Genomic DNA, 15,293 nt, shown 5'->3' on the forward strand with positions numbered 1-15,293 from the left:
TGTGATAGAAGACTCTGGTGTGTGCTGAGTGCACCAGCAGAATGAAAAGCCAACCTGCCTGTCAACATATCTGCCTACATTGACAGGTTGTTCAGTCATCTCACGTGGAAGAAAACTGATTGTTTGGAAAGACTTTTTACATCCTCGCAGCTTCCGCAGATATGTCAAACAGTTCTGACTAAGACTCTCAGCTCTACACAACTACTGTATCTCTGTGATTCTTAGCATAGCGTGATTAGGTTTCCCCACAGAGATTCATTCTATGTCAAGACAGACAGAGGCAACATCAGTGTTGCGTTATAAAGTCCGACGTATGACGGTATGAAAACACAATTAAAAGTTTTCAGAAGTGAATTCTGTGTGCACAAACACTCCCCTCAATCAAAAAAAATAAACAAAGGCAGAATAATATCATCAAGAACTGCTTTAATTTATTCATTGCAATCAGTATGTAAAGAGCATTTGAAGACATAATGACAATAAAGCCAGTCTTCTCTGGAAAGTATCCAACGTTTGTCCAAATACAGTAATCACTCATTTCTTATTAAAACAACCGCTGATTGAAACATTATATTCACATACAAGAAAGTAATGTGTCACTTGTCAACTGAACTTTAAATGCGTTTCTTCAATGATTGTTTTACATTAGAAAACAGAGAGGAAACAACTGTGTTGTTATTAAATGAACGTTCACGTAAACAGCAGCCATTCATTTAACCGCAGTTTTCCACAGAAGACAGTGTGAGCGATTGTGTGCACGAGCGCTTCACTGTGTTTGTGATGCACACACTGATTAACACTCTAAGGCGGTCAGCGAATGACAAATTAGGAGCAAGTTTTAATTCATTTCGCCCACTGAAGGGAATTACAATCCAAATACAGAGATAGATCGACACAGAGAGAGAGACATAAACAAATTAATAGAAAGGAGGAGGAGATTAGAGCAAATGAGTTTACCTACAAGCCATGACGCTGATTACTCTTTGAGACAAATATATTTTTCATCATGAGATTCTCCTCCTCCGTCTCCCACAGATAATCTCATAATGGCTTGACTGTGCTTTATGTCTCATAGTCAAGAAACAGTTACCAACAGTGGGCATCATGACATCATATTTGTTTTTGCACAGTGAATGAATTTGATATTTGTACCAGATGTTATGAAACATTAATGATCTGCTAACTGCCGCCAAGGACTCTTTTCTTTAATTGTTAATTTGTTGTTTTTTGTTTTTTAAGTGTAGCTGACGTTAACAATACATCAATTTGTCACCTTCCCTTTTGACCTTGGAAAGAGCAGTCAACAAAACCATACAACCTTAAAGCAATTCAGGGATTTTATTATAGTAGCGATGATCTCATTACCTGCACACCAATGTTTTTGTTGCTATGTTGATACACGGGCAAGCATGTCCTTTAAAACACAACATTTAAGATGAATAAGTGGTTTTTGAAAAATGTTAACTTGTAAACATCTGTATTTGCTGATGAGGACAGTTTGATCTGAAGCTTGTGTTGTTGAAAGAACAACTGGCTGTTTCCCAAATCGTACCGCAGTGATACTTGGCACCAACTCTGTACAGAGATTAAGATTAAGATTACCTTTGCTTTCCTCGGAGCAATAGGTAAGTGAACAAAGCTGAAAAACTGAGATGCTGCCACGAAGCAGGTTAGCCACTCTCTTGTCCTTATTTAGCCCTGAAAATGGGATAATGACGATAATGAGTCTGATTACTGAGATGGAAGTCTTGGAGCACAACAAACTAAACTGTCTGTCACAAAGAGAAAGAAAAAGCATTTTTGTGTGTGCCTGTGTGTTACAGCATACAGTACCACTCTGTAAACGAACTGGCATTAGCATGCTCTGAAAGGAGCAGAGCCTAGGGTTGAAGAGAGCAGGTGAAAATCTCACTTTGAATCATTTCCCCTCCCGGACCCTGCCATTGTTCCTGTCCACACACATGGCAGAGGCAGAAAGAAAGGATCCTATTATTCCAGCCCAAGCCTGTTCTCCTCGTTTATCGTTTAAAGAGGGGGAAGAGCGGGGGATATTCTGATGGAAAGCAGGGCCTCTGTGGCAGCCTAGCAGTTGTGTGCCAGCTGAAAAGACTCTGCGGACTGAAGCCGCGGCGGTGCCCACCACCTGCCGAGTTCTTTCTCCTTCATCTCTCCCTTCTCTCTCTGCTCTCTTTCTCTGCCTTTCACCATCAAGCGCTCGGTGACTCAGCAGCTTGGTTCAATTCAGGCTGAGGCCTCGGGAAATAAAGAAAAAAAAAGACGGTTACAAAAAGAGAAAAAAGATTAATTTCTTGAGTGGGAGAGTGAAAAGCGGTGAAAGAAGCAGACACATACATAGGTACTGTATTTTGTTTTGCCAAAAAGAGAAGCTTCGGCTGCACCTGGCTCTGGATCTGGAGGTGATCTTCAGGGCGGATGAAGAACTACAAAGTTAATCTCAGTGTACATGTCTTACATAGATCTGAATCTGTGTCTATTTGGCCTCAGCTTCTTGCCAAACCTGCAACACAACCTTTGGACATCCTCCCCATGCAACATAAACAGACTCACTGAATTTAAGATCAGGTATTGATGCTCAGAGTGTACTCAGTCCCCATCAATACTGATGGGTTATTGATGAAGGAGTGAGTGAATCCTTGTATCACACCATAATGAGACCAGTAGTGAGGGAAGCGTTAGTGAGTGAGTGTATACGAGCGTGACAAAATAATGAGATATGTCTTAAGTGAGGTGTTTTCATACATACCGTACGTGTGTGGACTCACACAGCAAAATCAATAAAGTCCTACACAAATGGATGTGTATATATACCTTGCCTGCAGCGTTGCACTTTTGTGCCAAGACACACGTCCGTCCACTGGGACCAGATCTACTGCACTCTTCCCTAAGGAAAAAGGTAGAGAAAAAAAAAAAACTAGGAGGAGGGCACATTTAACTACGGATGGAGGGAATGGCCTCACCGGCAGAGGCAGAGGGAGATGAAAAGATGAAGCAGAGATGAAGAAGTGTTGGAGCCTGGGATGCACAAGACTGAGCTTTCTATCAGGGGTCAAGGTAGCAGTGAATCAACATTTCCCCGGATCTTTCCCCTGCTCCACCATGATGCTTATACAGACAACATGGTGCTCTGAGGCATTAATTCAACACACTGTTAATAATTGATGTGCATTGAAAAAAAACTGAAACATTGTGTATTCATATATATATATATATATATATATATATATGTTCAATGTTCTGATGCAATCAGTCTCTCTCTATCTTTCCGTCATGCTTTATAGCTTTGGACCAATAGTAGGTTTTGCCGTCTCTGCTAACAAACTTTTTAAAACATCTGTACTTCAAATCACTTTGAAGAGCACATGCAACGGAAAGTTGGTTTATAAAAGGTTTATAAAATTGCATTGCCATTGGTCTGCCTATAACTGCTGTGAAGTACCATAATAAGCTGAACATGTAATGAGTAGAAAGGTGTCTTTACATTTACTGTATATTAGAAAATACACATTTAATGGGGGACAAAACAGCAAGAAAGCAAATACAGCCTTTTTTAAAAGGTTAAATATTGAGGTTAAAACAGCCGGGCAACCAAGACAAGAGTCCTTCTGTTTAATATCAGCATTGGAAAAAAGCCGTCTGGTGTTGTAGATAAAGGTGGGTGTGGGATATGTTCGCCTGTGTGTGTGTGTGTGTGTGTGTGTGTACCACTTAAAACAGACGCTGTCCATCTCCCTCGCCCAGCATGGGCAGGCCAGGCATCTTTCATCCACATTCCTCTGATTATAGAGGGACAAGCAGAGGCAAGCCTGGACCCACCTGGGCAGACCCTGGTAAATTCCACTCATGCTCAAAGACCCACTGGGATAAGAAAGTTGGGGAGAAGTGGGGGCGTTTTTTTTTTTCTCTTCCCCAGCTGAAAAAATATACAGATAATTTACAGTATGTATACGCTATGTTTGGGGCCGGTTCTTGAGGAGCCACTACAGCTCTGAACGTGAATGACCTCTGGCAGGCGAACAGGCACTCCAGGTCTTTGCAGTGGGTACCCACCCACCTCAGCCACCCCCAGCTTTCGCTATTGTGTTTGCTTGGCGCTCATGTTAAGGGGAGAGAGGGGCTCAGGATGGGGGAGGGCAGAGTAGGGCTATCGACACCAGGGCCATTGTTTCTCCGCGACCCCATTCAGGGTCATTTAACATGTGACACCTCTAAGGGCATGGTGAATATCTAATGGCACAGAAGAGCAATAAATGTGCCAGCTCCCTGCACTCTGATCAGAGTCCGAATGATATGAAATAAGGCAGGATAGATATGGGGAAGGAGCAGTGAGTGGCAGAGTGAGAAGAGTCAAACATTATAGTCACTGGACACTGGACACAGACACAGACATAATGGGAGGGTGGCAGTGGGACAGGACAATGTAAAGCAGACAGCCATTAAGGTGGCTATCTACATACCTGAAGAGGGCGTGTGCATGACTGTGTTGAGAATGTGTTTATTGTGAGTGATGGGCAGGCCGGCAGCCCACAGCCAAGGGCATTTCTGCCTGGGCATCAAAAGAAATATTACAAAGAGACAATGGAGGGAGGGGGCTGCTGATACCCATGTCTGCCTTATAACTACAGGGGGTGGAGATGACAGAGTGGGTGATGGGATTAGTGATAGCAGCATAATTATCTCAACAGGTGCTACTGTTAAAGCTGCTGCTATTATTACGACACTATTTCATTACAAAGGTGCTCTTCTTTGAGACTGGTTCTGCCACAAGTGCGTGCTCGTTGGGAACTGTTGGGTTTCTCTCCGTAATAATTGTACGGTCTCAGCCTTTAAAAGGTACAGTGTGTACAATTGAGCGATGTTTATTGGCGAATTTGCCAGTTGCAGTTGAACATCTCTCACCTCACCCTTCCCTTTCAAGTGAGTTGGAGAACAGTTGTAGCCTCCAGTTTGTGTCAAAACTCAAAATAAGTTTAGTTTGTTGTTAGTGGTTCAAAATGGCAGCATCTGTACTGGAGTGCCTAGAGATAATCTAAGTTGGCACGATGGAAGTAAAACTGAATGTAATGTTAGGTTTAATCTAAAATAATAAACATTATTCTGTCTGATGCATGTTGTAAGTGCTCATTTACAGGAAGTGTTATTAGATTAAACCTTTGCTGTTTGTGACCGCTCAAGAAAGTAAAAACTGTTTTTCTCTGAAACAAAGGAGCTGAATGTTTGCAGGAAAACGATTAGCAGCATTTCAACCATTTTCAAAACCATTTCAAGGAATCCTCTAAGTTGAAAGAATCATGCCAAATATAAGACAACTTGTGCATGAGGGACCTGGGAACACAAGTTGACATGTACAGGAAAAAATACTTGAGACAAGACACATGTCACCTGTGAGGTGTGGGGGGGGACATCATTCTTTAGGTATTATCTATGAACAGGATCACTTTACACTCACAAAACAATAGAATGACACTTGAGTTCTAAAATAATAATAAAAAAGAATCCCATAGACAAAGCTTTGGTTTTCAATCAAGCTTTTAATGAAAAGATCATAAAATAACAGTTTATTTTTCCTCACTGCTGTACATTAAGACTGCAAGGTTGTGAGTGCTGAGGTCAGCTGTATTACACTTTTATGACACTTTGAGTTTGCGAGCCCCGTCGTTATGCACGGCGGTAACTCTGACCTGAATACGAGCTCTCAAAGGAGTGGAGATAAAGAGAGAGCCCAGCCTGGGTGCTGCCAAAAGCCACAAAAGGGGGTCCAAGAGCCCCACCTTAAATACTGGTGTGTGCAGATTAAGTTGTGTTTGAAGTCCACGCGATTGCATCGGTGTTTGCATGAGTGGAAGTGTAATGTGCATGCATGCCAGCAAAAGTGGACCTGGGTGTGTACACCTTTGCATATGAAGTGTGTTTGCCAAAGGGGAGGACTTCCTGGACTTTAATTATTCATCAGCAAAGACACTAAATGTCCATTCCAGAGCCTCTCAGCCCACAGATCCTGATACATTATTGAGAGACTGTTCCTGAAGAAAACGGACCAGAGGGGAAGCTTGATACACCCATATCATGGGCACCTCCACTAATCAACTCTTCAAGTACTACTTTTTTTTTTTTTTTGTCCTTCTATCAATGTAGTGCACATCAAAAACTGAGACACTGACACTGAGCCTTAATACATTTAAAAACTGACGCAAATTTAAGGTGATATATATGTTAATATGTTGCTACAAACTCCATTTCAGGAAGAAAAAAAACAAAAACACTTTTTGGTAATAGATGGACGGCAAAGAAATAGCGGGAGTGAGTATAAACAGTGAGATGTGATATGAAAAAATAGCACATTTCTAGTACAACGTCTGAGGTAATTTTGTGTTTTCGTTTGAGTCACAACTGCACGTCGTCAAGGGAGTTACAGCCGATTTTTATGTGAAATATAAAATGCGGCAGGGCAGTGGGTACAGTCGCCTGTGCATCAACAGAAATGACAGAGGGTCAAAGCGCTAAAGCAAAGGGTCAGACGAATCTGAGATAAAGCAAGGGACAATAAAGCTTAGAGAAGTTTTAATGGCACTGGAGGCCATTTTGAAACTGGCTTTGGTTTAGTCTGCCGAGGTAAGAAGGAACAGCTCCATAATAACTGGACAGACCGGCCCCTCAACTATACAAACGCCTGGAGAGGATGGAAGTAGAAACAACTGTACATGGTACAACAACAACGCTAAGAAATGAGATGGCAAATTGAATGCTTAGAGTGGAGCATAGTCTCAGTTGAGTTTCCTGCTTTGTAAATTCATTTTAAAGCTTTTGTAACACTGCATAATGATATTTCAAAAACACACAGTAACAATCAGAGGGTGAGAAAATAAAGTCTAAGAGAAAACTACTGTATTGGTAAAATGGAGACTGATATTGAAGCGTCTGGGTCTTCCCAGAGGCCGTGAAAAACGTACAAAGTGCACTTAGTAAAGCTATCTCACCCATGGATTCTAAAATCCCTCCACTGTGGAACAGACAGACACTGAAATAAAACATTGAACTTCTTGTAAAAAGAGATGGGAGGAAGTGGCGAGTGGTTAAAGACAAGAACTGTAACGACAGTCTTAGAGGAAAATGCCCGTTCAGTGGAAAGAAATGTTGATTATGTGCATGTCTCTACTGTGTAAATGTCTTTTGTTTTTAATGGTAGCAGCATGGCAACACCCAAGGAGAGCATGTTTGAAAAGATACAGTAGCCTCCATTCTGCACAGGCAGGTCACAGTGTCCTGTCTGTGTCCGCAGACACACAAGGAGTTAAAGTTCATCTCCCCTTATGTGCAGTCATTCAGCGAGAACTCAAGAACACATGGGCAAAAAAAAAACACCCAGAGTGAAACACATGAAATTAAAACCCTACAGACTGTCATATATAACTGAGAAGAAAAAAAAAGATATTAAATGCCATAGACCATTTTTTTTGAGTTCAGAAACATAACATCAGTTCTCCCTCCAAAAAAAAAAGTCAACTTCACAGATCATGGTTAATGGCTAGGTATTGGGTCTCAATTTTGATTCTCAGCTAGAAATCCTTATAAACAAAAACAAAAGAAAACAAAAAAGGGGGTCCTGCCTCCACCTCAGTCTCACACACTGAGCTAAATCTTTGCAGAGGTGAGGGCAGGACCAGAAATAAATACATTCATCACTGACAATAGACATTTGATAAAAAAAAAAAAAAAAAAAAAGAACACTGTCAATAAGTGTTTGCACCAACTTTGTGTGAGGCCCGGCCAGTCAGAGGTTTGTGCTGCTTTCACCCCCAGAACTCAGGCAGCTAAAGAAAATAGTTTCAAAAACGCCATAAACGCAGAATATAACATTAACATTCACAGTTAAGACGACCAGATGAGCCTGTTTTACATGCAGTGAACAAATCAAAGCTACATTCTCCAGATAGGTTTTAGGAAGAGCCAGCATAAGAGATGTACCATGTTACTCGAACAACCCAAACCATACATACACCCACTTCTACATATTAAGAGACCCAAGCAGCAGCGTTAGTCTTCAAGAGCATTTGGGTAAACACAGAGACACAACGTTCAGCTAAAGACCCTGACTAACAATGCCTTTTGATTAATACATCAAGGATGCACAGCAGACCCCCACCAATGCAGCTCCATCAGAAGATAGGCCAGAGGGCAGGGGGACTGGGGCGCAGGGTCACCCCAAAGCCAGCTGGCAGAGGAGGAGGAGGAGGCAGCGGAGGAGGCAAGGTGCCCCTAAAAACACACACCCCTCCCATGAATTGAATATACAACAGTTAAACCTATGTTTGATGCTATGCCTTCATTTTTGGCAGCAACCTCTGTAGTAAAGCATCAAAAAAATAAAAATAAAAACACAAGATCACCCCTCTGAATGGCCGAGCCCCGACTGAGGTCTGTAAAACTGTAAGAGTTTATGTAAACAATGAGATAAATACATACGTTTCTTTTTTAGAGCCACACATGGTTCCATAATCATTCAAATGTGCTTTGGTTTAAAAAATAGTTTGTGGATTTGGGTATGAGCTTTTTTCTCTCTCTCTCTCTCTCTCTACCTCTCTCTCTCTCTCTTTTTTTTTTTTTCTTTTAAGTTCTTTGTACAACTTTGCAACTATTTACTGTGTAACTAACTCAAATGTAGACTTGTTTCAAGCTGCCTGGCCTTTGTCAAGGCTCTCTGTGTTAGTTGATAAAGTACCCCCCTGTATATCTTAAATATGAAACTAGTGTTTTGCTTTTTCCATATGATTAAAATACAGAGAAATTGATACAATACTATGTCATACAAATGTAGCTGAGAGTCTGCATTCACAGATGCAGAACAATCCCTGAAGTATTTGAATAGTAGTAGTACTAGTAGTAGTAGTAGTAGTATTAGTAGTAGCAATAGTAGTAGTAGTAGTATGGTCACAGTTTGGAGTTTGGAGGTTTTTTTTCTTCGTTATGCGAGCATTCAAATGCAGCTGCAAAGTCTTCTGCAGAGATGGCTACAGATCTTGTTCTACAAAAACACCTTTTGCATGACAGACATTATGCTGTACTGCACTAAGTGCTGACAAGTACATGTAACATTTGAAGGCAATGCATTGTGGACTCCCTCTAAAGCCAGAAGAGAACACAAGCAACAACAGATCAGGCGATAAATAACATGTTTGTGGTCGGGGGTTGGGGGTAAGGAGTGTGAAGATTTCACAGATGTACCATGCAATCCCTAAAAATGTGACAGCTCAAAACAGCAAGACACCAACATCCATCATAACCAAGTAACAACTCTGGGAGTCCAGGACGCAGGTACCTTAAAATGAATGTTCGTAACTGCAGTGGTGTCCTGATGACAAATATTTCACAGACCATAACGTAAGGAAAAAAAGAGGAATTTCTTAAAAACCAAGAGGACACTTAATCCAACATAATAGAGGAATGCCTATACCAAAAACTTGTAGTGAAGGTTCATGCTCCACAGAGTAACTGTTTAGAGTAGATACACTGGACAGGTTTACGTGAAACCCCCAGAAAAAAAGAGGAGTCATTCCCAACTCATGGTTGTTTGAGGTAAAGCTTTAAGGGTTTAAAATAATTTATAATAATTCTGTGATAAAATGAAATACAATCTAAGGATGCTGTAGGAGACAATGAGTTGTCCAGCTGTCCAGTGCATCTCTGCGCCTCCCTTCTTATTACAAGTTTTCACAAGTCTGGCTCAAAAAAAACTAACAAGCAACTTGAACTTCACATTTAAATTCTGATTATAATTCTTATCTTTTTTTATCTTTTGTTTTCTTTTTTTTTGGTCTGAAAAGAACATACACAATGTCATCATGTCCTGTTTTTAAAGTCAGGGAATATAAAGTGATAAGGACTCTGGGGGGGAAAAAACAAAACAAAAAACAAACATGTACAGGGGACATGTTTTAAACTTTACCAGTTCCGTAATGTGGTGAAGTTCACATTATACCGGCCCACCAATCAGCACAAGCTTTCCTTGCAAACTGCAAGAACCTTCCTCAGTCTCAGAGTCATTGGCCAAAACTCCATCAACAGTGGATTTCTTTGTCTGGACTTAGAATATAATTCATAATTTGTTTTATACAGCAAAAAGAAAAATCAAAAGCAAAATAATTTAGTATGCTATATATCTTAAGTACATCTTTTTAAAAACTTTGGTTATGAACTTGTCTAGCAATGTTTGTTAGTTAGCTCTGTTCTCCTCAACATTCATAAGATCTTTGGAACACTATACATCTACACTAACTAACTAACTATTTGCTCCAGGCAGGTAGCTACAGTACACTTTGAAGCGGGGCCACACTGAGCATGGCACCCAAAAAGCTATATTTGACAAGTAAAACAATAGTTAAAACAATATTAAAGTGTAAAATCTATGACCATTAAAAAAAAACCTGTGTTGAGAGTTGGGCAGGTTAAAGCATTCGGTGAAAAGTTACCATAATCTACACACTTTTTACAATTAATTACATATGAACTTTAAACTAAACAACAGAGTTTGTAAGAGTAATCAGAGGTAGCAAGGTCAGAAGTCTATACAAATAGACTTTTTTTTCTTTTTTTCTGAGGGGAGGAAAGCTATACAGACAAAAAGAAAAGCAATAATCAAAACGTACCCACTGAACATAACGTCCAGACTAAAACACCCTTTTCTTACCCCCATTAAATCCCCACCCCAAACCAAATCCCTCCCCTCCACGAGTAAAATCCCAAGACCTTCCAGTTTTAACATTCACTGAAACATTACAAGCTCTTTTAAGTAAAACAAGTACCTCAAAGGGTTCATCTTTCCAACCAGTAATTTCTCCTGGAAGGACTAGCAGGCAAAATTGAAAACAATGAAAAATCCCCTCTCTCTCTCTCTATATATATATATTAACGTGAAAAGCTGTAGAGGACTTAGAATATTTGTTGCCTGTAAAAACTAAATCTTAATTCAATGGTATCCCACCAAGGACCTTCTTTCAGGACTTTCAGTTAAAGCATGCAGATGGTCCCAAACCCAGTTATCCCTTCTGTTACATACAGATCCCCATCACCAACATAAAGGATATAAAGCTGTCAGGGTAAAAATAATCTTTTTGCTGAATTATTGCCAGTACTGTTTGCACGGGTTTTTGGTCAAAATAGCACTGAAGTGCAGAGGGGACTCTTGAGTTCATCCGTTTGAGGAACAATCTGAAAAACTCCAAGAACCATCACTCAGTGTCGAGCAGTGGAAGGTTGTTGGTGGGGGTATGAGGTGGTGGTGGTGGGGCTTTATAGTAGTACCCACATTCACATTTGATAGACTTGCAGCACGGACAACAGGTCATGCCACTCCACCATGGCTTCGTGACTTTGGAGAGTGACAGGAGTAAATAGTTCATCTAGAACTCCTGAGAGGTGAGCAAATTATATAAATGATGACATGATTCTTGCATCAACAAGATCCCACTGTCACCAACAGCAACATCATTCACTTAGCCGGGGCACTGTAAACTGGAATTCATATGAAGTACTATGCATGTTTGCATGTGAATGTGTTTGTGTGCGTTTCTTTCCTGTTGAGATGGAAAAAAAGTAGAGAATTTTGTTTTCTATTCCCAGAGTTCTTTGGCTTGATGCAGTTCTAAGAGGGTGAGGTGTGCATTCTCAGGTGACTGATGAGGTTACGCTGCTGGGTAAACTTCCCACCGCACAGCTGGCATTCATACGGCTTCTCCCCAGAGTGGACACGCATGTGCTCTGTCAGACGGTACTGGCGAGTGAAGCGCATGCCACACTCTTCACATGCAAATGGCTTTAGGCCAAGGTGGCTGCGCATATGGCGTGTCATGGTGCCCCTCTGGGTGAACATTTTGCCACAGATGTTGCAAGGGAAAGGCCTGGTCAGCCAGTGGCTCTTTTCATGTTGTCTCAGCGTTGCTGGGTCTTTGTAGCTCCTACTGCAGACTGTGCACTTGAATGGACGCTCAGAGCCTAAGCTGGAAGGACCTACTGGGGCAGACAGGTCCTCTGCTTCCTCTTCATCTTCCTCTTTCACAAAGGTCCCTCCTTCCTCTTTGATGTAGAGCTCATCCTCAGTGTGCGTCTCCACGTGAGCATTGAGCTGCTCAGAACTGGGGAAGCCCTTACCACAAGGAATGCACACATAGAGGTTGTCTCCAAATGCTGGCTCAAAACCTTCCTGTCTGTACACATAGTTGGTGTTTTGATGTCCCCCTCCGGTTCCTCCTCTACCTCCTGCACTCTCTCCATCACTCTGACCACTCTCATCACTGTGGTCCTGGCCATTCTCTCCTCCTTCTTCCTCATCTTTACATTGGAAGGATTGGTCAGAGGCAAAGCTACTACCACTACCCCTTCCAACCCCAGAGGAACGGCCATCTTTGGGACCAACTATCACCCCATTAACCAGAGGCCTCTCGTGGTCTTCAGGTTTTAACCCTGTTGCCTCTCTCTTGGGCCATTCATTCTTGCGAGAACCTTGCCGGGACTTCTTCTGGGGTGGGGCCCCATCAAGCTGGTTTTGGGTTTCCTCTGAGGTTTTAGAGGAAGGGTTGAGCTCCATGGTTTCTGTGTCTACACCTAGTAGGGTGGCAGAGGAGTCATCCAGTGAGGCACTGTTGGTTGTGGATACTGAGGCAGATTGAGGGGATTCTTGTGAGTTACTATGTGGGCTCAGGGCATCAGTGGCTGTGCCTGAAGAGGGAGGGCTCTTCTTTGACAGGTCTAGTCCAAGGTCTGGTTCTCCAGCACTCCCTCCACTACTGAGGTTACCGTTACTGCTGCCATTACCACTGTTCCCATTCTTCCCAGAGCTGCCAACAAACATTTCATCATCTGAGAGTTTGTCCCGAAGACCTTCATCTGGCTGTGGCTGGTCTGTGTCAGGTGTTGGAGGATAATGGTTGTTTGGGCCAGCAGGGGTTGAGGAGGACAGTCGTTGGTTGTTGATACGTAAGCGGCTATGGGGACCTGGAGTGGAAGGTTTACCTGGCACAGGTTTCCCACCACTGCGCTTAAGCTTCTTTCTGCACAGAGCAGCGAGGTCATGGAGCTGGAGGTAGCTGGCTGCGGTTAAGAGGGCACTGAAGTTCTGCTCACTGCTCTGGTCCGATGAGGACAGGAGCTTCCCAGTGTAGATGAAGTCCAGCACTTGTCTGAATACAGAGGGATTAACCATCTCCGTATCAAGGTTAATGAGGTTATCGTGGAGGACCAAAGATTTGAAGTAAATGCTGCTTGCGGCCAGAATGTTCTTGTGGGCACGGAAGAGTGCATTCTCCACCACAATGATAACATCACAGAGGAAGCCTTTGGCTCTCTGCTGGTTGAGTTGCAGCAGCAGGTGTTTGGCATGATTTGGCAGTTCCATTTCCACCTTTCTTCCTTCTTTCCTTCTTTCTTTCTTTCTTTCTTTCCTTCCTTCCTTCCTTCCTTCCTTCTTTCCTTCTCTCTCTCTCTCTCTCTCTCTCTCTCTTCCTACACGAACACCACCTGAAGCTGAAAGAAAAATAATGAAAAAAGTGATTAGTATTACATTGCAGACATTAAGAAGTGATAGATTGGTATCAAATAATAGGTTGCCCAACTGTGTATAAGGTAGGGAAAGTAAATTAATGTGTAATGGTCTTGTACAGAGAACACCAAATTTGAGCTGGTATTGTATGTGAAACATTTGCTCCAAAACCTTGCGTTCATCAGCCTTTAGTTTAAAAAAAAAAAACTCTGACATATCTAACAGTGAAACGCCACATGTCCCGTCTCCAACTGTGAGTACATCAACCCAAGCTTTTAGCTCTCACAGGAAATTAGCAACCTGTTAGCACATCATGCCACACAATACCATGGCAACTTAGAAACTAGAACCCTTCCTTCCCTCTCGTTTTTCTTTTCATGCAAATTGCAATCCTGCATGGGTCAGGTTCTGATTGCACATATTGCACAAAAACCGAAGGCTGGAGAAGAACAAAGAGTAAAGTAACTACTTTTCGAAAAAAGGTGCCTCCTCTCATCTTCTTTTCCATATCTATGAGGTGCAACTCCAGTTTCGGTGGGATGCCCTCTTTGGAAAACACATCTCCATTAGGTCATGGTAATGTCAGCCCTGCCCCATTGTCTAGAGGTGGGGAGGGTCAGTGGCACAACAGGGCCTGGGGAGAGGGATTAGGTGACACCTGAGCAGGTAAAACTACATAGGAGCTAGGGCAGAAGTGGGTGGGGGTAGGTGGCTCAAAGACAAGGACAGTACCACTCGATCCTCCAGAGAGGCACCCATTTATGGAATTAGGGCAGATGAATCTCATTCACTGTTAAACTACATACTGATGACCTATTACACATCATGGTGCTCCACTTTTATCCTGACAATGAGGACACACTTTTTTGTAAAGAAATTTAGCAGAACTGATCTGGAACCTACGCACAGCTGTGTGTGTGATGGTAACAGTGGGGTTAGCCTTTAGACAGCAGGGCTTGTCATGTTAAGCATGCTTGAAAGCCCTGAGCCTAAAATGAAACCACATCTTTAATGCCCATTATCAGAGTACAGTATGCCATATTACAGGAGATTACAGAGTGATGCAGAGAATTGCTTAGCTCAAGCTGTAAATACATATGGAAGTGTGCCATTTAAATGCTGTGCCAAATTCGAGTTTGACTGAAAACCATATTTCATTATATGCAGTAGGAGAAAGGTGGTTCATTTAGTTGCTTGAGACAGAGAAACACACACAAAGACACAAAACTGAACTCATAATCAAAACATCTTAGGGGTAATGCTGCATCTGAACCTATCAGACCAAATCACATTCTATAAATCACAGAAATCAGGGTTGCTTGTGCAGTCGGCAACAATATAATACTAATGAAGAACAAATATTTATAAAAGAATATAGTTCACCACCAATTCATTTTGGATGGAAGAAATGAGAATTCAGGTAGCTTATGCTGGATCTGTGAGTCACAGAGTCTACAGTTAAGTTGAGTGAATAACTTTAAAACTGCAAACTGCCCTACAGAAAGTGATTATAAATGTAGGACTTGTCAAACCTGGATGTTAAATTTACTGATGTAAAAGTAGTTTAGAGGTTACAGTAACTATTGTGCAAGAAAAAACAAGGATACTTTTGTAAAAGGGAGACGTCTGGTTGATGAACCCAAGACAGCTCTGTGGAACATTCATGGTAGCTGATACAATCAGCTGGAGTGATCATTACTCTCAGGACCAGGCCTGGGCTTGCCCCTGATGCTTTGACACTCAT

The 15,293-nt window shown here is 41.9% G+C and overlaps 1 protein-coding gene across 1 annotated transcript; it reads right to left on the bottom strand.

Moving 5' to 3' along the window:
- Window positions 1-8,597: 8,597 nt before the first annotated feature.
- Window positions 8,598-13,454, bottom strand: hic2 (hypermethylated in cancer 2). Its single transcript, XM_044026595.1, has one exon. It carries the CDS (start codon window positions 13,403-13,405, stop codon window positions 11,657-11,659), a length of 1,749 nt encoding a protein of 582 aa, XP_043882530.1. The 5' UTR covers window positions 13,406-13,454; the 3' UTR covers window positions 8,598-11,656.
- Between the last annotated feature and the right edge of the window lie 1,839 nt (window positions 13,455-15,293).

The sequence above is a fragment of the Solea senegalensis genome, linkage group LG5 (assembly GCF_019176455.1).
Source record: "Solea senegalensis isolate Sse05_10M linkage group LG5, IFAPA_SoseM_1, whole genome shotgun sequence".
NCBI classification, from domain to species: domain Eukaryota; kingdom Metazoa; phylum Chordata; class Actinopteri; order Pleuronectiformes; family Soleidae; genus Solea; species Solea senegalensis.